Consider the following 18,486-nt stretch of genomic DNA (forward strand, 5'->3'; position numbering starts at 1 on the left):
TTTTAAATTCTCTCCCCAGGTACCCTTCTTTTCCCCTTTCTGTCCCTCTCTGTCTCTCTGCCTCTGTCTCTCTGTCTCTGTCTCTCTTGTCTCTTTCTCACACACACACACACACACACACACACATACACACACATGCACCCAGGGTCACTTGTGTCCCAGGCCCCTCCTACTTGCTCCAGGCTGAGCCACAAGGAGCAGGGACCCATGAGGGATTTGAGATGACGCCAAAGCTCGTAACGTCAGATATGGAAAAGTTGAGTCTGAGTAAATAAATGTGGTTCTCTCCCCTCCTCTCCAGACCCTCGCTGATTCAACAAATAAACACGGCTTCCCAGTAAAACCACTTCTCTGTCCACCTAGAATATTTTAGTTCTGGTCATTCAGCTCCTTAGTCCCCTGAAAAGACTTTGGCCCCGATGGATAAGGAAAATAACAGTGGGATTTGGTCATGGGATGTGTGTCTCCATGTGTGACACACAGACACATTTACAGACATATAACAATGTTACAATGTTTGTGTGTGTATTTTATAAACTCTGCCAGTATGAGAGTTGCTGAAAGTGTTCTCCAGAAATATCAACGTTCACTAAGCAAAGAGAACTGCTATCCCTTCAGCCAGCCCACGGCGAGTCCCTTCCACAGCAGGGATCTTCAGAGTATTCGTGTCTAGATGCAACTGCATGGTTCATTTCATATTTCTGATTAGAATAAACATAACATTTTCCATGCAATCTGCCTCTAGTGCTTCTTAAATGAAGCTGTGCCTCCCCTGGGGAAATATGCATCTGCTTGTTGTATTTTTTCAATGGTTTGCTTGTTGGACCACAAATTAAACCCACTTTAAGAGCTGCAGTCACCAAATGGTTTCAAGTAAGTTGTCTCTTTTTTTCCTCCCCAGTTTGAATCTCTGAGAAAGGCAAGCGTCTGTAAGTTCAGAAAAAAAAAAAAAAAAAAAAAAAAAAAAGATAATTCTTGGGGCTTTCCAGGTAAAAAAGAACTGCTGCTGTCAGATGCAATGAAACATGATCCTCTTAATGAAACCACTGCAGCTGGAGCCCACATTGGGTCTGAAATCTGGATGGTAAAAAGCCCCCTAAAGCCAAGGATCTCTTCGGTTTGCCAAGTGTTGTTACCTTTGACCGCAAGGAAGGCTGGGGATCAAATTCTTCATCTGCAGAGGAGGAGGTAGTGGAAGAAGCCGAGGAGGCAGCCTCCGTCACCTGTGCTCTGACAGGGATGTGCTTGGGGCCTGAAATGGGAACAGAAGAACTCACTGAACTGCTTTCTTTTCTCTTTCTTTCATGAAGCAAAGTTGCCTCTCCCTCCTCCCTTCTAAACCCCATCCTCTTCCTCCATGCCCACCCTTCACTGCACCTGCTGTGTGCAAGAAGAGGCAGTACCTAAGGGCAACTGGAAATTTGGCTCTCCGCGTTAATTACATTTCTGGGTCCCTGCCAAGAGCTTTGCAGCTCTCTTTTCATATTAAAAAAAAAAAACAAGGTATTATGCAGAAATCAATTCCTTAAACACCATTTATATGCTGTGCTGCTAAGAATGCATTCAGAGATGAAATCTATTATTAAAATCCATGTTTGAAGTTAACTGAGTTACCTAAATGCTTGTGTAAGGTTCGCTCTGCAGAGTAATTGAATGCAAAAAAGTCGGAGCCAGCCCTTAAACAAATCGCCCTTCTGCGGCTCACAGCATCTGGCACCCATTTTTACTACATGACATCTGCTCAGTGTAAAAGAGCTGGCGTCAGAATGTCTGGTCATAGAAAAAAAAAATCCCAAATGTAATCAGAAGCAAAAGGACTCTAAGCCTAAGGTTTTATCACACAGTCTCATGCAACATAAATATTTCATTAATTATGGCTAAACAAATGCCACTTTTATTTTCCCAACTTGCAGATATTATCACATCATCGAAGTGATGATTCAAATGCCAGGAAAGGCAGTTTAAGATAGGGATGGCCCAACAATACAGGGCCCACAGAAGAGAGAAGTCAAGGGGAAACGCAAACCTACAAACAAGAGAGGTGGACGGGCAGAGGCAGCAAAGCGCGTGTTTTAACCGGAATCTCTTTGTAGTCTGGCTGGAGGCCATGGGCGATAAGGTCTTCTAGGGACCGCAGGAGGCTTTTATTCCTCTCAGCAAGAACATCTGCCTCTACACATCAACCTGATGCAGAGTTAATGATTAATATGTGGATGAATCCACTCTGATCACTGAACATCAGAACCAGCTAGGGCTCCATGATAGGAAATTTGCTGATCTTTACTCTGCCGTGGCACTTTATATCTGAAAAGAAATATGTGTTTGGGGAGAGGGCGGGGCGGGGCAAGGGGCAGTGAGCATGCTGGAAGGAAAATTCCAAGTGGAGTAACATTCTCTCCAGCCTGCCTTTTCCTCTCCGTAATTTTCAACTACTCGTCTAAGTGGGAAAAACTAAGTTTTAAAGAATAAGGGAAATATTAGCTTTCAGGAGCACGTTTACAAATGTATTCAAAGCAAAATAATGCAAAACGTCGATGTAATAGCACAGCCTCTCTAGGGAGGGAGTTAACTGTTTTCCACTTTAATTTGCCAGATGGGAAAGCTCAGGTAAAGATAGAATCAGAGAGCAGCAAAACAAAGGGAGGAGACATTGTTAGCAGTGAGCTGAGATTGTGACCTAAATTACCACTGAGTAATTGAGTCACTGAGTATGCACTTTTAGTTGTGTGAGCTTGGGGAACTAAGCTTACCTCCCTAAGTTTCCGGGGATGATGATTTCTAACTTACAGGATTGTTGCAAAGAGTAAAGAAGTAAAGATAATCAGTGTGATGTGCCAAGCACAGCGCCTGATACATGGGAGAAGCTTAATAAAATGTTCTCATCATTGTCATAGTCATCATCATCAATCCAAATTAAAAATACTGCAGTTTTTCCCTCAGAAGGCAGAGGTATTAGCCAAACTGAATAATTAACTTTCATTTTATAAAAGTATGATAACCTCAAGCTAACAGGTTTTCTAACTATCTAACCAATAAATCTAATACATCCATTGAATTTCATTTTGAAATTGAAGAGAAAATGCTCCTATAAACATAATGTGTTTCTTAAACTTCTGGCAAGAAAGAAGTTGTAACAGTTGCCTCTAAGTCTTCTCCCTTTACTGTCTCCATCATGAAACCATCTATTCTGGGAGCTGTGGTTCACTTTTCATTTGCAAAGTTTTAAAAACTTTACAGCATTGTTCCATTCTGCTCATATTGGAGTGACTGACACTAGAATTGATCTTCTACCACAAAGAACTAGAAATCTGGACAAAACATATGAAGCATCTGTTTCCAGGCATTGGACAACAGGCAGAGCAGAACTGTGATAAAGGAGAAAACAGATGCCAAGGAGATAAGTCTTTCCTTCATCCCAGCTTTCTGCCTGGAGGCACTTTCCAAACCACAGAGCAGAGAGAAAGACTCCAACAGAGCACAGCAGAGTCACTGAGTCGAAAAGACAGAGTTGAGGGTTTGGGGAGGCTGGGGCAGCTGGAATCTGTGGGGCAGAGTACTGGAGAGGAGGCAGCTATGTAGAAAAAGAATTCTAGGAATTAGCATAGGAGTTCCCTTGAGTCTATTACTCAATAGTAAACTATACATACATCGAGTGAAACTCTATGAGGTTAGGCAAGTAAATGTAGAGAGTCGTAGACTAAATAATCTCTAACACGTTTACAGGACTGGGATATGCTCGAGTTCCACCCAGCCAGGGTAGAACAAACACTGAGGACATTAGTAGCGACCACATAAGAATTACATTTTAGTAGAAGGGATAAATTATCCCCAGAGTAAAGTCTGTTTTAGATTCACCTGAACAAAAGCTTTAAAACAAGCCTTGAAAGGAACAAACTGATTGTCATTTTACTTTATTGCCTGCCTGCCAGTCTTTAATTCCTATCTAATATTCTTTAAATGAAGAAACAAAATACTGACACTCTACAATGTAATATTCACAGTCTATCATCCAGTAAACAGTTACTCAGATATGCAATAATAAGCAGGACAATGAGCCTGGTAATGAAGAGAAAAATCAGTCAGTAAAAACAGATCCAGAAATGACAGAGATGGTAGAATTAGCAGTCTAAGATTTTTTAAATAACTATTACAAATATGCTCGAGAATTTAAAAAGAAAAACGTGAACATAATGAGGACAGAAGGGGAAGACTAGAAGAAGAACCTAATGAAACCTAAAAGATCAGCTTAACAGCAGATTGAATAATGCAGAGGAAAAAATAAAATTAAAGAATAGCAATAGAAACTACCCCAAATGAATCACAGAGTAAAAAGACTGAAAAAATGAATAAAGCCTCAGTGACCAATGGCAAAACATCAAGCGGTCTAAAATACATGTGATTAGAACACCAGAAGGAGATCTGGGGATATAGGGACAGAAAAAATAGTTGAAACAATAATTTCTGAAAATCACCCCAATTTAATGAAAACTATAAACCTGCAGATCCAACAAGCCCAACAAACCACATGTAGGATAAACACAAAGAAAATCATAACCATGCTCATGATAATCATATAACTGAAAACCAGAGATATAAAGAGAATCTTTAAGGCAGCTGAAGACAAATGATACATTACATACGCAGGAACAAAGATAAGAATGTCCACAGATGTCTCATCAGAACCTATATAAGCCACAAATATAAATGCTGAAAGAAAAAAAAACTGTCAATTTAAAATTCTATGTCCCAGTGACACCGTCCCTTCAAAAGGAAGGAAAGATAAAGGCTTTTTCAGCAAAACAAAACCTGGAATAATTTGTCACCAGGAAAAATGCATACAAAAAATAAAGTTCTGTATACCATTTCATACCCACTAGAATGGTGACTATTTAAAAAACCCAGAAAATTGCAAGTGTTGGAGAGGATGTGGAGAAATAGGAATACTCATTCATTGTTGGTAGGAATGTAAAATGTGCAGCTGCTGTGGAAAACAGTTTGGTAGCTTCCTAAAAAATTAAGGATAGAATCACTATATGATCCAGCACTCCTACTTCTAGGTATACTCCCAAAGTACTGAAAGCAGGGACTTGAAAAGATATTTTTATACTGACAATCATAGCGGCATCATTCATAATTGGCAAAAGATGGAAGCAACCCAAATGTCCATCAATTGATGAGTGTATAAACAAAATCTAGTATATACACACAATGAAATATTATTCAGCCATAAAAAGGAATGAATTTCTGATACATGTGACAACATGGATGAACCTTGAAGACATCATGTTGAATGATATAAGCCAGACCTAAAAGGACAAATACTGTATGATCTCACTGATATGAAATAATTAGATTAAGCAAACTCATAGCGTCAGACTCTAGACTATAGGTTACCAGGGGACAAAGTAGGGATAGGGTATTGGGAATGAATACCTAAATTGCAAAGTTTCTATTTGGGATGATAGAAAAGTTTTGGTAATGGATGGTGGTGATGGTAGCACACAGTGTGACTATAACTAACAGCACTGAATTATATATTTGAACATGATTAAAAGGAGAAATTTTATGTTACTAGAATAAAAGTTTTTAAAAAAATTCATGGGATGATAAAACACAAACAGTGAACTCTAAGGTAAAACAAAGACAATAGTTAGTAATTATATAAATGTGTTATAAAAATGCGTTATCATCAATTGTTACAAATGTACCACACTAAGGCAAGGTGTTATTAATAGGGTGGTATAGGGGAATGCTGTATTTTATGCATTGTTTTTCTGTAAACCCACAACTTCTCTAATAAAAAAAGTAAAACATAAAATGGAAGTTCTGTAGCAAAAGGAATATCATACCAGATGGAATAAAAAACTTCAGAAATGGTAAATAAAAAATAATTTTTGCTTGATTTTTAGCTTCTTTAAAAGATAATTGTTGGAAACCAAGAAGATGGTGGCATAGAGAGGAGTGGAAGTTAGTTAGTCCTCCTGGAACAATTAATAAACAACCAGGAACAACTAGTAAATAATCTGGAATAACTGCTGGGGGACAACCGTGACTGTCCACACATCGTACACCAACCTGGATTGGGAGGAATACCTGAGATCACAGCATAAATTCTGTAAGTAAAAACTGCAGACCTGAGCCAGGAGCCCCTACCCCCATGGCAGCCTGAATGCAAAACCTCACTGTGACAGAGAGCAGCACTCTCTGAACAAGCAAATATACCTCAGTCCAGCTCCAACTGGGTTTTTAATTAAACGTGGACTGGTCAATACAAGCTACAAATCCCCAACAAGCAGACAGAGGCTTTTAGTGATGACTGACCTTAAAGAGCTGGAGGACTTCTCTGTCACAGGAGGGGGAGCCCAGAGGACCAGGTGCTATCTCTGGCTGGGGGGTGAAGTTGGGGGGGTTGTGGACTGGCCCTGAAGGGGGCTTTCTGTCCCTTTTTCTCTCTCAACCTAGGCAGCTCAGTGGAGAAAAGGCAGCCATTTTCAGTTCACAGCTGTCTGACCAAGACAAGGGTGGAGATAGCAGAATCAGAGAGACAAAGAACCTATTTAAATGCTGGTGATCACTCCCTAGGTGGTGTATCTTCCCTAAGAGGAAGGAGGTGGTACCCAGCCCTACCACAGGCCTCCAAGTCAGAACCAGACCCCAGAGCCTGGGGGAAAACAGCCAAAACAGAAACTAAGCAGGCCACACCTCCTTACACCAGTCAGGAGCAACAGGCTGACAGATTAGGAAAAGCTGCTGAGCAGATTAGGAAAAGCACAGCGGCTAGAGGCCTCACAGGGTGTGTCAATCTTCTAAGACCCACCCTCAAGGAAACATGATACTGAATATTGCCCACTTCTGGTCTGGGAAAACCTGATTGGGGTAACCAAGGAAACCAGATGCCTAGACAACAGAAAACTACAACCTACACTAAGAAAAATGAAGTTATGGCCCCGTCAAAGGAACAAACTCACATTCAACTGAGATACAGGAATTGAAACAACTAATGCTAAACCAATTTAAAAAGTTTAGGGAAGATATAGCAAAAGAGATGAAGTGTATAATGGAAACACTGGGCAAACATAAGGTAGAAATCAAAAGTTCAAAAAAATAACTGGCAGAATCTATGGAAATGAAAGGCACAACAAAAGAGATGAAAGACACAATGGAGACATACAACAGCAGATCTCAAGAGGCAGAAGAAAACTCAGGAACTGGAGAACAAGACACCTGAAATCCTACACACAAAAGAACAGATAGGGAAAAGAATGAAAAAAATGTGAGCACTGTCTCAGGGAATTGAATGACAATGTGAAATGCATGAATGTATGTGTCACGGGTGTTCCAGTAGGAGAAGAGAAGGGAAAAGTGGCAGAAGCAATAATAGAGGAAATAATCAATGAAAATTTCCCATCTCTTATGAAAGACATAAAATTACAGATCCAGGAAGTGCAGCATACCCCAAACAGAATAGTTCTGAATAGGCCTATGCCAAGACACCTAATAATCAGATTATCAAACATCAAAGACAAAGAGAGAATCCTGAAAGCAGCAAGAGAAAAGTGATCTATCACATACAAAGGAAACTTGATAAGACTATGCACAGATTTCTCAGTAGAAACTATGAAGGCAAGAAGCAAGTGGTGTGATATATTTAAGATACTGAAAGAGAAGAACTGCCAACCAAGAATCCTATATCTGGCAAAACTGTCCTTCAAATACGAGGGAGAGTTTAAAATACTCTTTGACAAACAGACAATGACATAGTTTGTGAACAAGATACCTGCTCTACAGGAAATACTAAAGGGAGCACTACAGGCAGATAGGAAAAAACAGGAGTGAGAGGTTTGGAACACAATTTTGGGTGATGGTAGCATAGCAATGTAAGTACACCAAACAAAGATGACTGTGAGTATGGTTGAAAGAAGAAGGTTAGGAGCATGTGGGACACCAGAAGGAAAGAGGAAAGATAAAGACTGGGACCATATAACTCAGTGAAACCTAGAGTGCTCAACAATTGTGATGAAATGTACAAATATGTTTTTACATGAGGGAGAACAAATGAATGTCAACCTTGCAAGGTGTTAAAAATAGGGTGGTATCGGGGGAAATATATAATCAATGCAAACTAGAGACTATAACTAACAGAAACATTGTATTATGCTTCCTTTAATGTAACAAAGGCAATATACCAAAACTAAATGCATATAAGAAGGGGACATAAGGGAGGCATATGGGACTCTTGGTATTGGTGATGTTATCTGAGTCTTTACTCTAGTTTAATGCTATCTTTCCTTTGTTGCTTCCTAGCTGTCATGTTTTTTTTTCTCTTTCTCTTTTCTTTTTATTTTGTCTCTCTACCTTCTTTGACTCTTCCTCCTTCTTTGTGGAAGAAATGAAGATGTCCTTATATAGACAGGGGTGAGAGCGGTGAATACATAAATACATGACTATACAGGAAACCATCAATTGCTTACTTAGGATGGAATGTATGAGGTGTGGACAAAACTGTGTTAAAAAAATGGGCTGATGAAGTAACCTTGAGGGCACTATATTGAGTGAAATAAGTCAGATACATAAGGACAAATATTGTAGGGTCTCACTGATATGAACCAATTGTAATATGTAAACTCATACACATGAAATATAAGTTACCAGAATATACAACGAGGCTAAAGAATGGGGAGTGGTTGCTTATTATGAGGAGAATGTTCAACTAGGGTGAACTTAAGTGTTTGGAAATGGACAGAGGCGACAGTAGCATGTTGTGAGAATAACTAACAGTGCTGAATGGTGTGTGAATGTGGTGGAAAGGGGAAGCTCAGAGCCGTGTATGTCACCAGAAGGAAAGTTGGAGATTAAAAGATGGGAATGTATACAACAGTGAGTCCTGTGGTGGCCAATGTCCATGATTAACTGTACAAATATTAGAAATCTCTTTCATGAATTAGAACGAATATATGACACTATAACTAGAAGTTAATAATAGAGGGACATATAGGGAAAAATATACCTATTGCAAACTATATACTACAGTTAGTAGTATGTTAACATTCTTTCATCAACAGTAACAAATGTACTACACCAATACTATAAGTCAATAATGGAAGGGGGGGTGGTTAGGGGTATGGGAGGATTTGAGTTTCCTCTTTTTTTGTGTCTTTATTTCTTTTCTCAAGTAATGAAAATGTTCCAAAACTTTAAAAAAATTAATTGTGGTAATGGATGCACAGCTGTGTGATGGTACCATGGGCAGTTGATTGTACACTTTGGATCTTTGGATAATTGCATGGTATGTGAACAATCTCAATAAAAAAAGATAATTGTTTGAGGTAAAAGTACACATATCGTAGGTTTTAACATGTATTGAAATAATGTGTATGACAAAAATAGCACAAAGGATGGGAGGAAGGAAATCAGAGTATATTGTTGTAAGAGTATTACTATACCTGCCATGCCATAGCATACAATCTCTACTGTATGTATCATAAACTCTAAAGAAAACACTAAAAAAAAAGAACAAAAAAAAGTATAGCTAATAAGCCAATATTCAGATTAAAATGAAATAAAATATTCAATCCACAAAAAGGAAGGGAAAGAAGAAAAATTCAGTTGGCACAAATAGGAAAAAATATCGCAAGATGGTAGACTGAAACCATTCATTACATATATATGGTATAAATGCTCCAGGTAAAATTCAGACATTGTCAGATTTGATTTTAAAAGCAAGACCCTAATAAACACTGTCTACAGGAAATCTTCTTTAATTGGAAAGCTGAAAAAACAGTGGGAAGTTAAAATAAGAAGAAAATTTACATCATATAAACACTAATCAGAAAAAAAACTGGACTGCTTATATCAGACAAGGACTAGGAATATTAACAGATATAAAGAGAGATATTCCATAATAAAAAGGGATAAATCTATCACGAAGACAAACTAATTTTATTTATTTATTTTTTTTTAAATCATCATTTTATTGAGATATATTCACATACCACGCAGTCATACAAAACAAATTGTACTTTCGATTGTTTACAGTACCATTACATAGTTGTACATTCATCACCTAAATCAATCCCTGACACCTTCATTAGCACACACACAAAAATAACAAGAATAATAATTAGAGTGAAAAAGAGCAATTGAAGTAAAAAAGAACACTGGGTACCTTTGTCTGTTTGTTTCCTTCCCCTACTTTTCTACACATCCATCCATAAACTAGACAAAGTGGTGTTTGGTCCTTATGGCTTTCCCAATCCCATTGTCACCCCTCATAAGCTACATTTTTATACAACTGTCTTCGAGATTCATGGGTTCTGGGTTGTAGTTTGATAGTTTCAGGTATCCACCACCAGCTACCCCAATTCTTTAGAACCTAAAAAGGGTTGTCTAAAGTGTGCATAAGAGTGCCCACCAGAGTGACCTCTCGGCTCCTTTTGGAATCTCTCTGCCACTGAAGCTTATTTCATTTCCTTTCACATCCCCCTTTTGGTCAAGAAGATGTTCTCCGTCCCACGGTGCCAGGTCTACATTCCTCCCTGGGAGTCATATTCCACGTTGCCAGGGAGATTCACTTCCCTGGGTGGAAGACAAACTAATTTTAAACTGGTATGTACTTAATTACAGAGCCTAAAAATACATGAAGAACAAATGGATAGAACTAAAAGGAGGAATAGACAACCCAATAATTATTGCTCTGTAATTGTTACAATAACTAAAAAATTTATTTTACTCTACATTTTAACAAATTTGATTTTAACTACCCCATTTACAGTCACTGAATACAAGCATGAGCTTAAAATTAAAGAATGGCAGTGACAAAGTAATTAAAATTTCCAGAGTATTGAAAACCTTAGCATTCAATTGGTTCAATTTTTCTCTATTGTAGTTTGATGGGATGATGCAATTCCCCTGTATTATAAATGTTCTATTAAGTCACCTTGTTTATGGGTGTTGAAAATGTGGTTGGCTTTTTCTTTTTTATTGTTTTTCATAGAGAGTTTTATGCAGTGTATTATTTGGGTTGATACATATGGATTATCCAAATGCAGTCTTTTTATGGTAGAAAAGTTCAGACCAGACTATATCATTTTATCCTGGTTTGGCATATTTTTCACTATACCCTACAGCCTCAAGATGTTCTTCAGAAACTGTTAAAACACTGTATCATTATAAAGTTATCTTCCTCTACAAAAAAAATTATAGGATACAGCTAAAGCAGTGCTTAGGAGGAAACATAGCTTTAAATGTTTATATGTAATAACAGAATAAAAGTAAAAAATCATTTACATTTATCTGTAAGAAGCAGGAAAAGGGGAGAAAATTAAATTTCAAAAAAGAGAAGGAAGGAAATAAGAAATATAGGGGCAAAACCAGTGAAATAGAAAAAAGAAAATCAATACAGAAAACCAACAAACTCAAAAGTTGATTTTTTGAAAAAATAATATTGATAAATCACTAACTAGACTGATAAAAAATCAAAGAAAGCAGACACAAATTACCACTATTAGAATGAAAGAGGGGACATTAATTCCAATTGTATAACATTAAATAAATAAAAGGGAATTATTATGAACAACTCTATGTCAATAAATTAAGCAACTTGGATAAAATGGGAAAAAAATTCCTTGAACAGCACAAATACAAAAAATTAAAGAAGATGAAATAGAAAAATTGAAATAGTTCTATGGGTATTAAAGAAACTGGAATTGTAATTAAAATTCTCCAACAAAGGAAAATCCAGGCCTAGATGGCATCATTGGTGAATGCTATCAGACATTTAAGGAAGAAATAACATCAATTCTACAAAAATGCTTTCAGAAAAAGGAGCAGAATGGAACCCTTCCCAACTCAATTCATAAAACCAGCTTTACCCTCATAACTAAACCAGAAAAAGATATTACAAGAAAACAACAGACCAACATCCTTCATAAACACAGTCACAAAAATCCTTAATAAAATATTTTTTAAATCCTGCAATATATAATAGATCCAATATAACATGACCAAGTAGGAATTATCCTAGACAGACAAGGTTGGTTTAAGATCTAAATAACAATCAATATATTGCAAAGAATAGAAAACAGGGGCTTGAACAGATATTTGCACACTGATGGAAGGTTTCTCTTAGGAGAGTCTATCATTTTTTATGCTTAATGTCTGACATTCAATAAAATATTACCATACATGCCAGGAACAGGAACAAATGATTGAAAGTCACGAGAAAAATTAGACAATAGAAGCAGACTCACAGGTGATCCAGATATTAGAATTATCAGTCAGCAAATTTATAATTAGCCTTTCAATAAAATACATGAAAAGATAGATATTAGAATCCGTAAAAAGAAGGAAATGGAAAAGCAGAAATGAAAAATTCAATATGTGAAATTAAACGGTAAATAGATGGGTATAGTAGCAGATTAGACATAGCAAAGAGTATATTAGTAACTGGAAGATAGGTCAAGAGCAGATATACAGATTTCAACCAAAAAGAGATAATGGTATGGAAAATGCAGAGAAAAGTTTAAGAGACATATGAGAAACAGAGAAAAGGACCAACATCCTTATAATTGGAGACCCATAAAAAAGAGAGGAGAGTGAGAATGGAGCAGAAGCAATGTTTAAGAGATACTGGCCAATAAGTTTCAAAACAGATGAAAGATACCAAGTTACAGATTCAAGAATTTCTGTGAACTTCAAGCAGGATAAATACAAATAAACCACATAATGAAATGGCTTAATAAGCTAACAAACATAATGAGAGAAATCTTAAAGTCAGCTAAAAAATATAGCGCATTATTTTCAAAGGACTTACAATAAAACTGTCAATTGACTTTTAAACAAAAACAATGAAAGCCTCAAACAATGGTACGAGAAATTTAAAATGATGAAAAAAATAATAATGGATAAGTTGCAAGATTCTTCTATATCCTAAAGAAATATCCTTCAAAAACAAAGTAGAAGTGTTCAGACAACAAAGGCTGAGAGAATTCTTTAGCAGACTCACACTAAAAAAAATTTCAGAGAAAGTTCTTGATGCAGGAGAAAACTAATGCAAAATGGAAGCACAGTAATTCAAAAAAAGAATTAAAAGCTCCCCCAATAGAAAACATGTAAGTAAATCCAAATGAATATGGACTATTTAAAACCATAATAATAATAATAATACAGGAGTTTAAAATATGTGTAGAATTAAAATATATGACAACAATATCACAAAAGTAGGAAGATGGTATAGAGTTTAAAGTTTTCTAAAGCCTTTAGATTATTCAGGAGGAGATAAGAGTGTTAATTTAAAATAGACTCATTTTAGTTATGGATTAATATTGTACTTTCTTGGGTAACCACTAAAATAATAATGGCCAAACTATACATAATTACATGTAGTATATACTATGTTTAGCACAACTAATCAGTTAATAAAGAGGAAAATGGAATAGATACTACTTGATTAATCCAAAATAATGCAAGAAAGGAGAAAAAGGAACAAAGATGAGAGGAGACAAATGAAAAACAAATAGTAAGTTGGTAGATTTATATTAAAATATTCAGTAATTACATTAACTGCAAATAGACTAAATACTCAAAATGAAAGAAAAAGACTATCAAATAGATTCTTTATAAAAACAAACCATATGCTGCTTATAAGAAAGATATTTTAAATATAAGAATATAGTAAGGTAAGTAAAAAGAAGGAAAAAGTGTTGTCATGTGAAAAACATACCAGAAGAAAGCTAGTATAGTATATACACTACACATCAGACAAAAGCATTAAGGCAAGAAATATTATTGAAAATAAGGTGTATTTTATGATGATAATAGGGTTAATTCAAAAGGAATCCTAAATTTGTACAGACCTCATAGCAGAGTTTCAAAACATATAAAGCACAAACATTGAATTAAAAAGAAAAATATTGTAATCCACAATCATAATTAATTATTTCAAACATGGCTCTCTCATCATGAGATAAAACAATCAGACAGAAAAGGATATAGATGATTTGAACAAACACTATTAATAAAATTGACCTAATTGATAAGTATATGTAGAACATATACAAACCCAATAACTAGAAAGTAACTTTTTAAGTGCACATGATACACATACTAAAACAGGTGACATACCTAGCTTTAAAGCAAGTATCAGCAAATCTCAAAGGACTGAAATCAGACATAGTATATTCTCTAACAACAGTGGAATTAAGTTAGAAATCAATAAAAATTATAACTAGAAAATCTCAAACTAATGAGAAATTAATACTTTTCTAAGCAACCACTACATCAATGAAGAAATATAAATAAATTTAAACTGAGTAATAATAAAAATATGACAAAACAAAATGTGCAATATTATAGATCAATGAGTAGAGAAAAATTTGATTATTAAGATCCATCATAAAAGCTAGAAAAAGAACCACAAATTGAACCTAAAGAAAGTAGAAAGAAAATAATCAAAGGCAGATTATGAAAGTCAATAAAGTTAAAGAGAAGAGAAGAAATGAAATAGAAAATCTACAAAGTTAAAATTTGTATCTTTAAAAGACAAAATTGTTACCCCCCCTACCAAGAAATCATGAAAAAAGGATTGAAAACACTGATTACCAATATCAGGGGTGGGAAATCCTACATACAATAAAAGAAGATAATACCATTACATTACAATTTTAGATAAAACAGACAAATTCATTGAAAAACAGGACTTAGCACAACTAACACAAGGAGAAATAGAAAATATTAATTATTCCATATGTTCTGGTTTGCTAATGCTGCTGTTATGCCAAAATACCAGAAGTGGATTGGCTTTTATAAAGGGGGTTTTTCTGGTTACAGATTTACAGTCTGAAGGCCATGAAAATGTCCAAATCAAGGCATCAACACAAGTATACCTTTACTGGAGAAGGAAGGCCAATGGCATCTGGAAAACCTCTGTTAGCTGGGAAGGTGCGTGGCTGGCATCTGCTGATCTTGGGTTGTTCCAGCTCCTCTTTCAGCTCCTGTACATTCTTCAAAATGTGGTTCTTGGGTGTCTGTCCTCTCTTAACTCCTCCAGAGTAAACTCTGGGCTAGCATCTCCAAAGTTTCAGCAAAAGTCTGCTTTCAATGGCCATTTCCAAAATGTCTCTTTCAGTTGCTCTCCAAAATGTCACTCTCAGCTGCTCTGAGGTTCTTCTGTTTGTGAGCTCTTTTATAGGACTCCAGTGATAAAATCAAGACCCACCCTGACTGGTCTGGGGAAACCTGATTTGGATAACCAAGAAAACCATGCCTAGACAACAGAAAATTACAACCTACACTAAGAAAAACAAAGTTATGGCCCAGTCAAAGGAACAAACATACACTTCAACTGAGATACAGGAATTTAAACAACTAATGCTAAATCAATTCAAAAAGTTTAGAGAAGATATTGCAAAAGAGATAGAGGCTGTAAAGGAATCACTGGGCATATATATGGCAGAAATCAAAAGTTCAAAAAAACAACTAGCAGAATCTATGGAAATGAAAGGCACAACACAAGAGATGAAAGACACAATGGAAACATACAACAGCAGATCTCAAGAGGCAGAAGAAAACACTCAGGAACTGGAGAACAAAACACCTGAAAGACCCACCCTGAATGGGCAGGGTCCGTATCTCCATGGAAATTATCCAATCAAATGTTTCACTCACAGTTGATTGAGTCACATCTCCATGGAAATACTTAAAAGATTTCAACCTAATCAACACTAATACCTCTACCCCCACAAAATTTCATTAAAGCACATGGCATTTGGGGGCACATGATACATCCAAACTGCCAGACCATATCTATTAAACAACTGAGTCTATAATTTAAAACCACCCCACAAGGGAAATGCTAGCTTAGATGACTTTATTAGTGGCCAAATGTTTATAAAAGATACAATACCAATGTAAAAAAACAAAACAAGATAACTTTCAGAGAACAGAAAGAGATGGAACACTTCCCAACTTGCATTATGAGGCGAGCACAAGCTTGATATGAAAATCTAACAAGGATATTTCAAAGAAAGGAAAACTTAAGGCCAATATATCTCATGAACATAAGTGCAAAAATCCCAAAATAGTTAGTAAACACAATCCAGTGATATATTAAATGATAATATTTTATGACCAAGTTGAGTTTATTCCAGGAACATGATAGTGATTTAATATTTAAAAATCAATAAAAAAATCAATCATTATAATTCAGCAAATCCCTGATTAAAGGGAAAAATCATATGATTCGAATGGATACAGAAGCATTTGATTAAATATTTCTTTATTCATAACAAAAACAAACAGCAAACTAGGAATAGAAAAGAACATCTTTACCCTAACAAAGGGTACTCTCTTATCTTGCTAGGGCTGCTGTAGCAAAGTACTACAAATCAGATGGCTTAAAATAACAGAACTTTTGTCTCACAGTTCTGGAAGCTGGAAGTCCAGTTCAAGTTGTTGCTTTCTCTGAAGTCTGTAGGGCTCGGGTGGTGGCTTGTCAGCAATCCATGGTGTTCTTTAGCTTGTAAGTCAATCTCTGCCTTTATCACTTACTGTCGTCATGCTTTATCTGTGTCCAAATTTCCTCTCCTTATAAGAACACCAGTCATATAGGATTAGAAACCACCCGTATCCAGTTTGGTCTCATCTTAACTAATAACATCTTCAAAGATGCTATTTCTAAATAGGATCACATTTACAAGACCAGGGGTTAGGATTTGAACTTATCTTTTTTAGGAATAAAACTCAATCCATAAAAGTCCACCTTCTGTCCACCCCCCGCCACCAAATCCATGTCCTTCCTATGTTCAAAATACATTCACCCTATCCAAACATCCCCTAAAGTCGTAAGCCATGAGCATCAATTCCAAGTCCGAAATCTCCTCCTCTAATTCATCTAAGTTAGGTTAGGTATGAATGAGACTCTTGATATGATCCATTATGGGGCAAAATTCTTCTCCACCTATGGATGTGTGAAACTATAAAACAATTTATCTGCTTCCAAAATGCAACAATGGGGCAGGTACAGGATAGACATTCCCATTCCAAAAGGGAGAAATTGGAAGAAAAAAAGACATCACAGGTCCCAAGCAAGTCTGAAACCCAAAAGGCCTGAGAGCAATCGTCTATGGCTCAATGCTCTGTCCTCTGGGCCACTGAAGCAGTGGCCCCATCCTCTCTGAACACTGGGACAGTGGCTGTACCACCGCTGAACCAGGGAGGTGGCCCTGTCCTCTTGTTCCAAGGGGCCCCTGTGGCCCAGACCTCTGCATCCGTGGCTTCACCAGTGGAATCATTCTTCCTTCATTTCTCCCTTCCCTGTCTCTTTCAGTCCAAGGTGCCAGTGCTTCTGCCATCACACAATTTCCAAAAGCCTTGTTGGCCTTTCATGTAATTCACAGGGTACAAACCTTCAGACAGGTGGGTCTTCTGCAAATTTCCCTGGACAACCACATCTCTATTCCTGGCTTCTTCTGAGACGGGTGACTGTATCTATGAGTTACGTGCCTGATCATTTTAGCAAATGGCTGTGGGTTGTCCAGTCACATCTTTGGCCCTGTTTTCAGAACGCATTATACTATCAGGGTAGGCCAAGAATTTTCTAAATCATTAAGTGCTCGTTCCCTTTTGCTTAACAGTTCATTCTTCAATTTATATCTTTCCTCTTGCATTTTACTATAAGTAGTAAGGAGAAACCAGGCTGCATCTTCTACACTTTGCTTGGAAATATCTTTAGCTAAATACTCAACTTTATCACTTATCAGTTTTGTCTTAAACCCAACATCAGAACACAATTCTTCCAGGTTCTCTCTAATTTTATAATAAGGATCGCCTTTCCTTCAGTTTCCAATAACACATTCATCATTTCTTTCTAAAGCCTCACTAGAAACACACTTATTGTCTACAGTTACCCCTTCCACATTGTGACTCTGCCCATTGTGATTTCGATACATCATGGGTTGGCATAAGAAATTAAAAGGGAATTTTTGGGGAAGCCACAGATGACATGCAAAAGTCAGTGGACAACATAGAAAAACATTAGAAACTCAGAAATGCATAAATTATATGTATTGTATAAGAGCAACATATTTTATCTTTTAATACCAATAAGGTACTGTAAACACCCCATAAAAGAAAAAATTCAGACTTCTCTGGTATGAAGGGAAGGCCAAAATATTTTATGTGGATTTTCCAGCTCGCAGGGGCACCACGTCTCTAACCTCTGCAATGTGGAAGGGATAACAGTATATGTCTATCAACATCTCTTCAGGATAACAGGCTTTTTCTTTAAGTGCCTCAGGTTTATTCCAGCTTTTACCCATTTACCAATTCTAAAGCCACTTCCACATTTTCAGGTATTTGCTATAGCAATACCTCACTTCCCAGTAGCAAAAACTCATAGTTTGCTAAGGTCGCGTTACAAAGTATCATAAACTAGATGGTTTAAAATAACAAAAATTTATTGTCTCACAATTCTGGAGGCTAGAAGTCCAA

At 36.6% G+C, this 18,486-nt stretch overlaps 1 protein-coding gene across 1 annotated transcript in view; it reads right to left on the reverse strand.

The window, feature by feature from the left end:
- Positions 1 to 18,486, reverse strand: part of MICALCL (MICAL C-terminal like) — an 89,545-nt gene that overhangs the window by 35,414 nt on the left and 35,645 nt on the right. Inside the window, exon 7 of the mRNA XM_037841830.1 lies at positions 1,137 to 1,252. Coding sequence (XP_037697758.1) covers positions 1,137 to 1,252 — 116 coding nt within the window. The remainder of the gene's footprint in view (positions 1 to 1,136; positions 1,253 to 18,486) is intronic.

This window comes from Choloepus didactylus, chromosome 6 (assembly GCF_015220235.1).
Source record: "Choloepus didactylus isolate mChoDid1 chromosome 6, mChoDid1.pri, whole genome shotgun sequence".
Taxonomy (NCBI): Eukaryota; Metazoa; Chordata; class Mammalia; order Pilosa; family Megalonychidae; genus Choloepus; species Choloepus didactylus.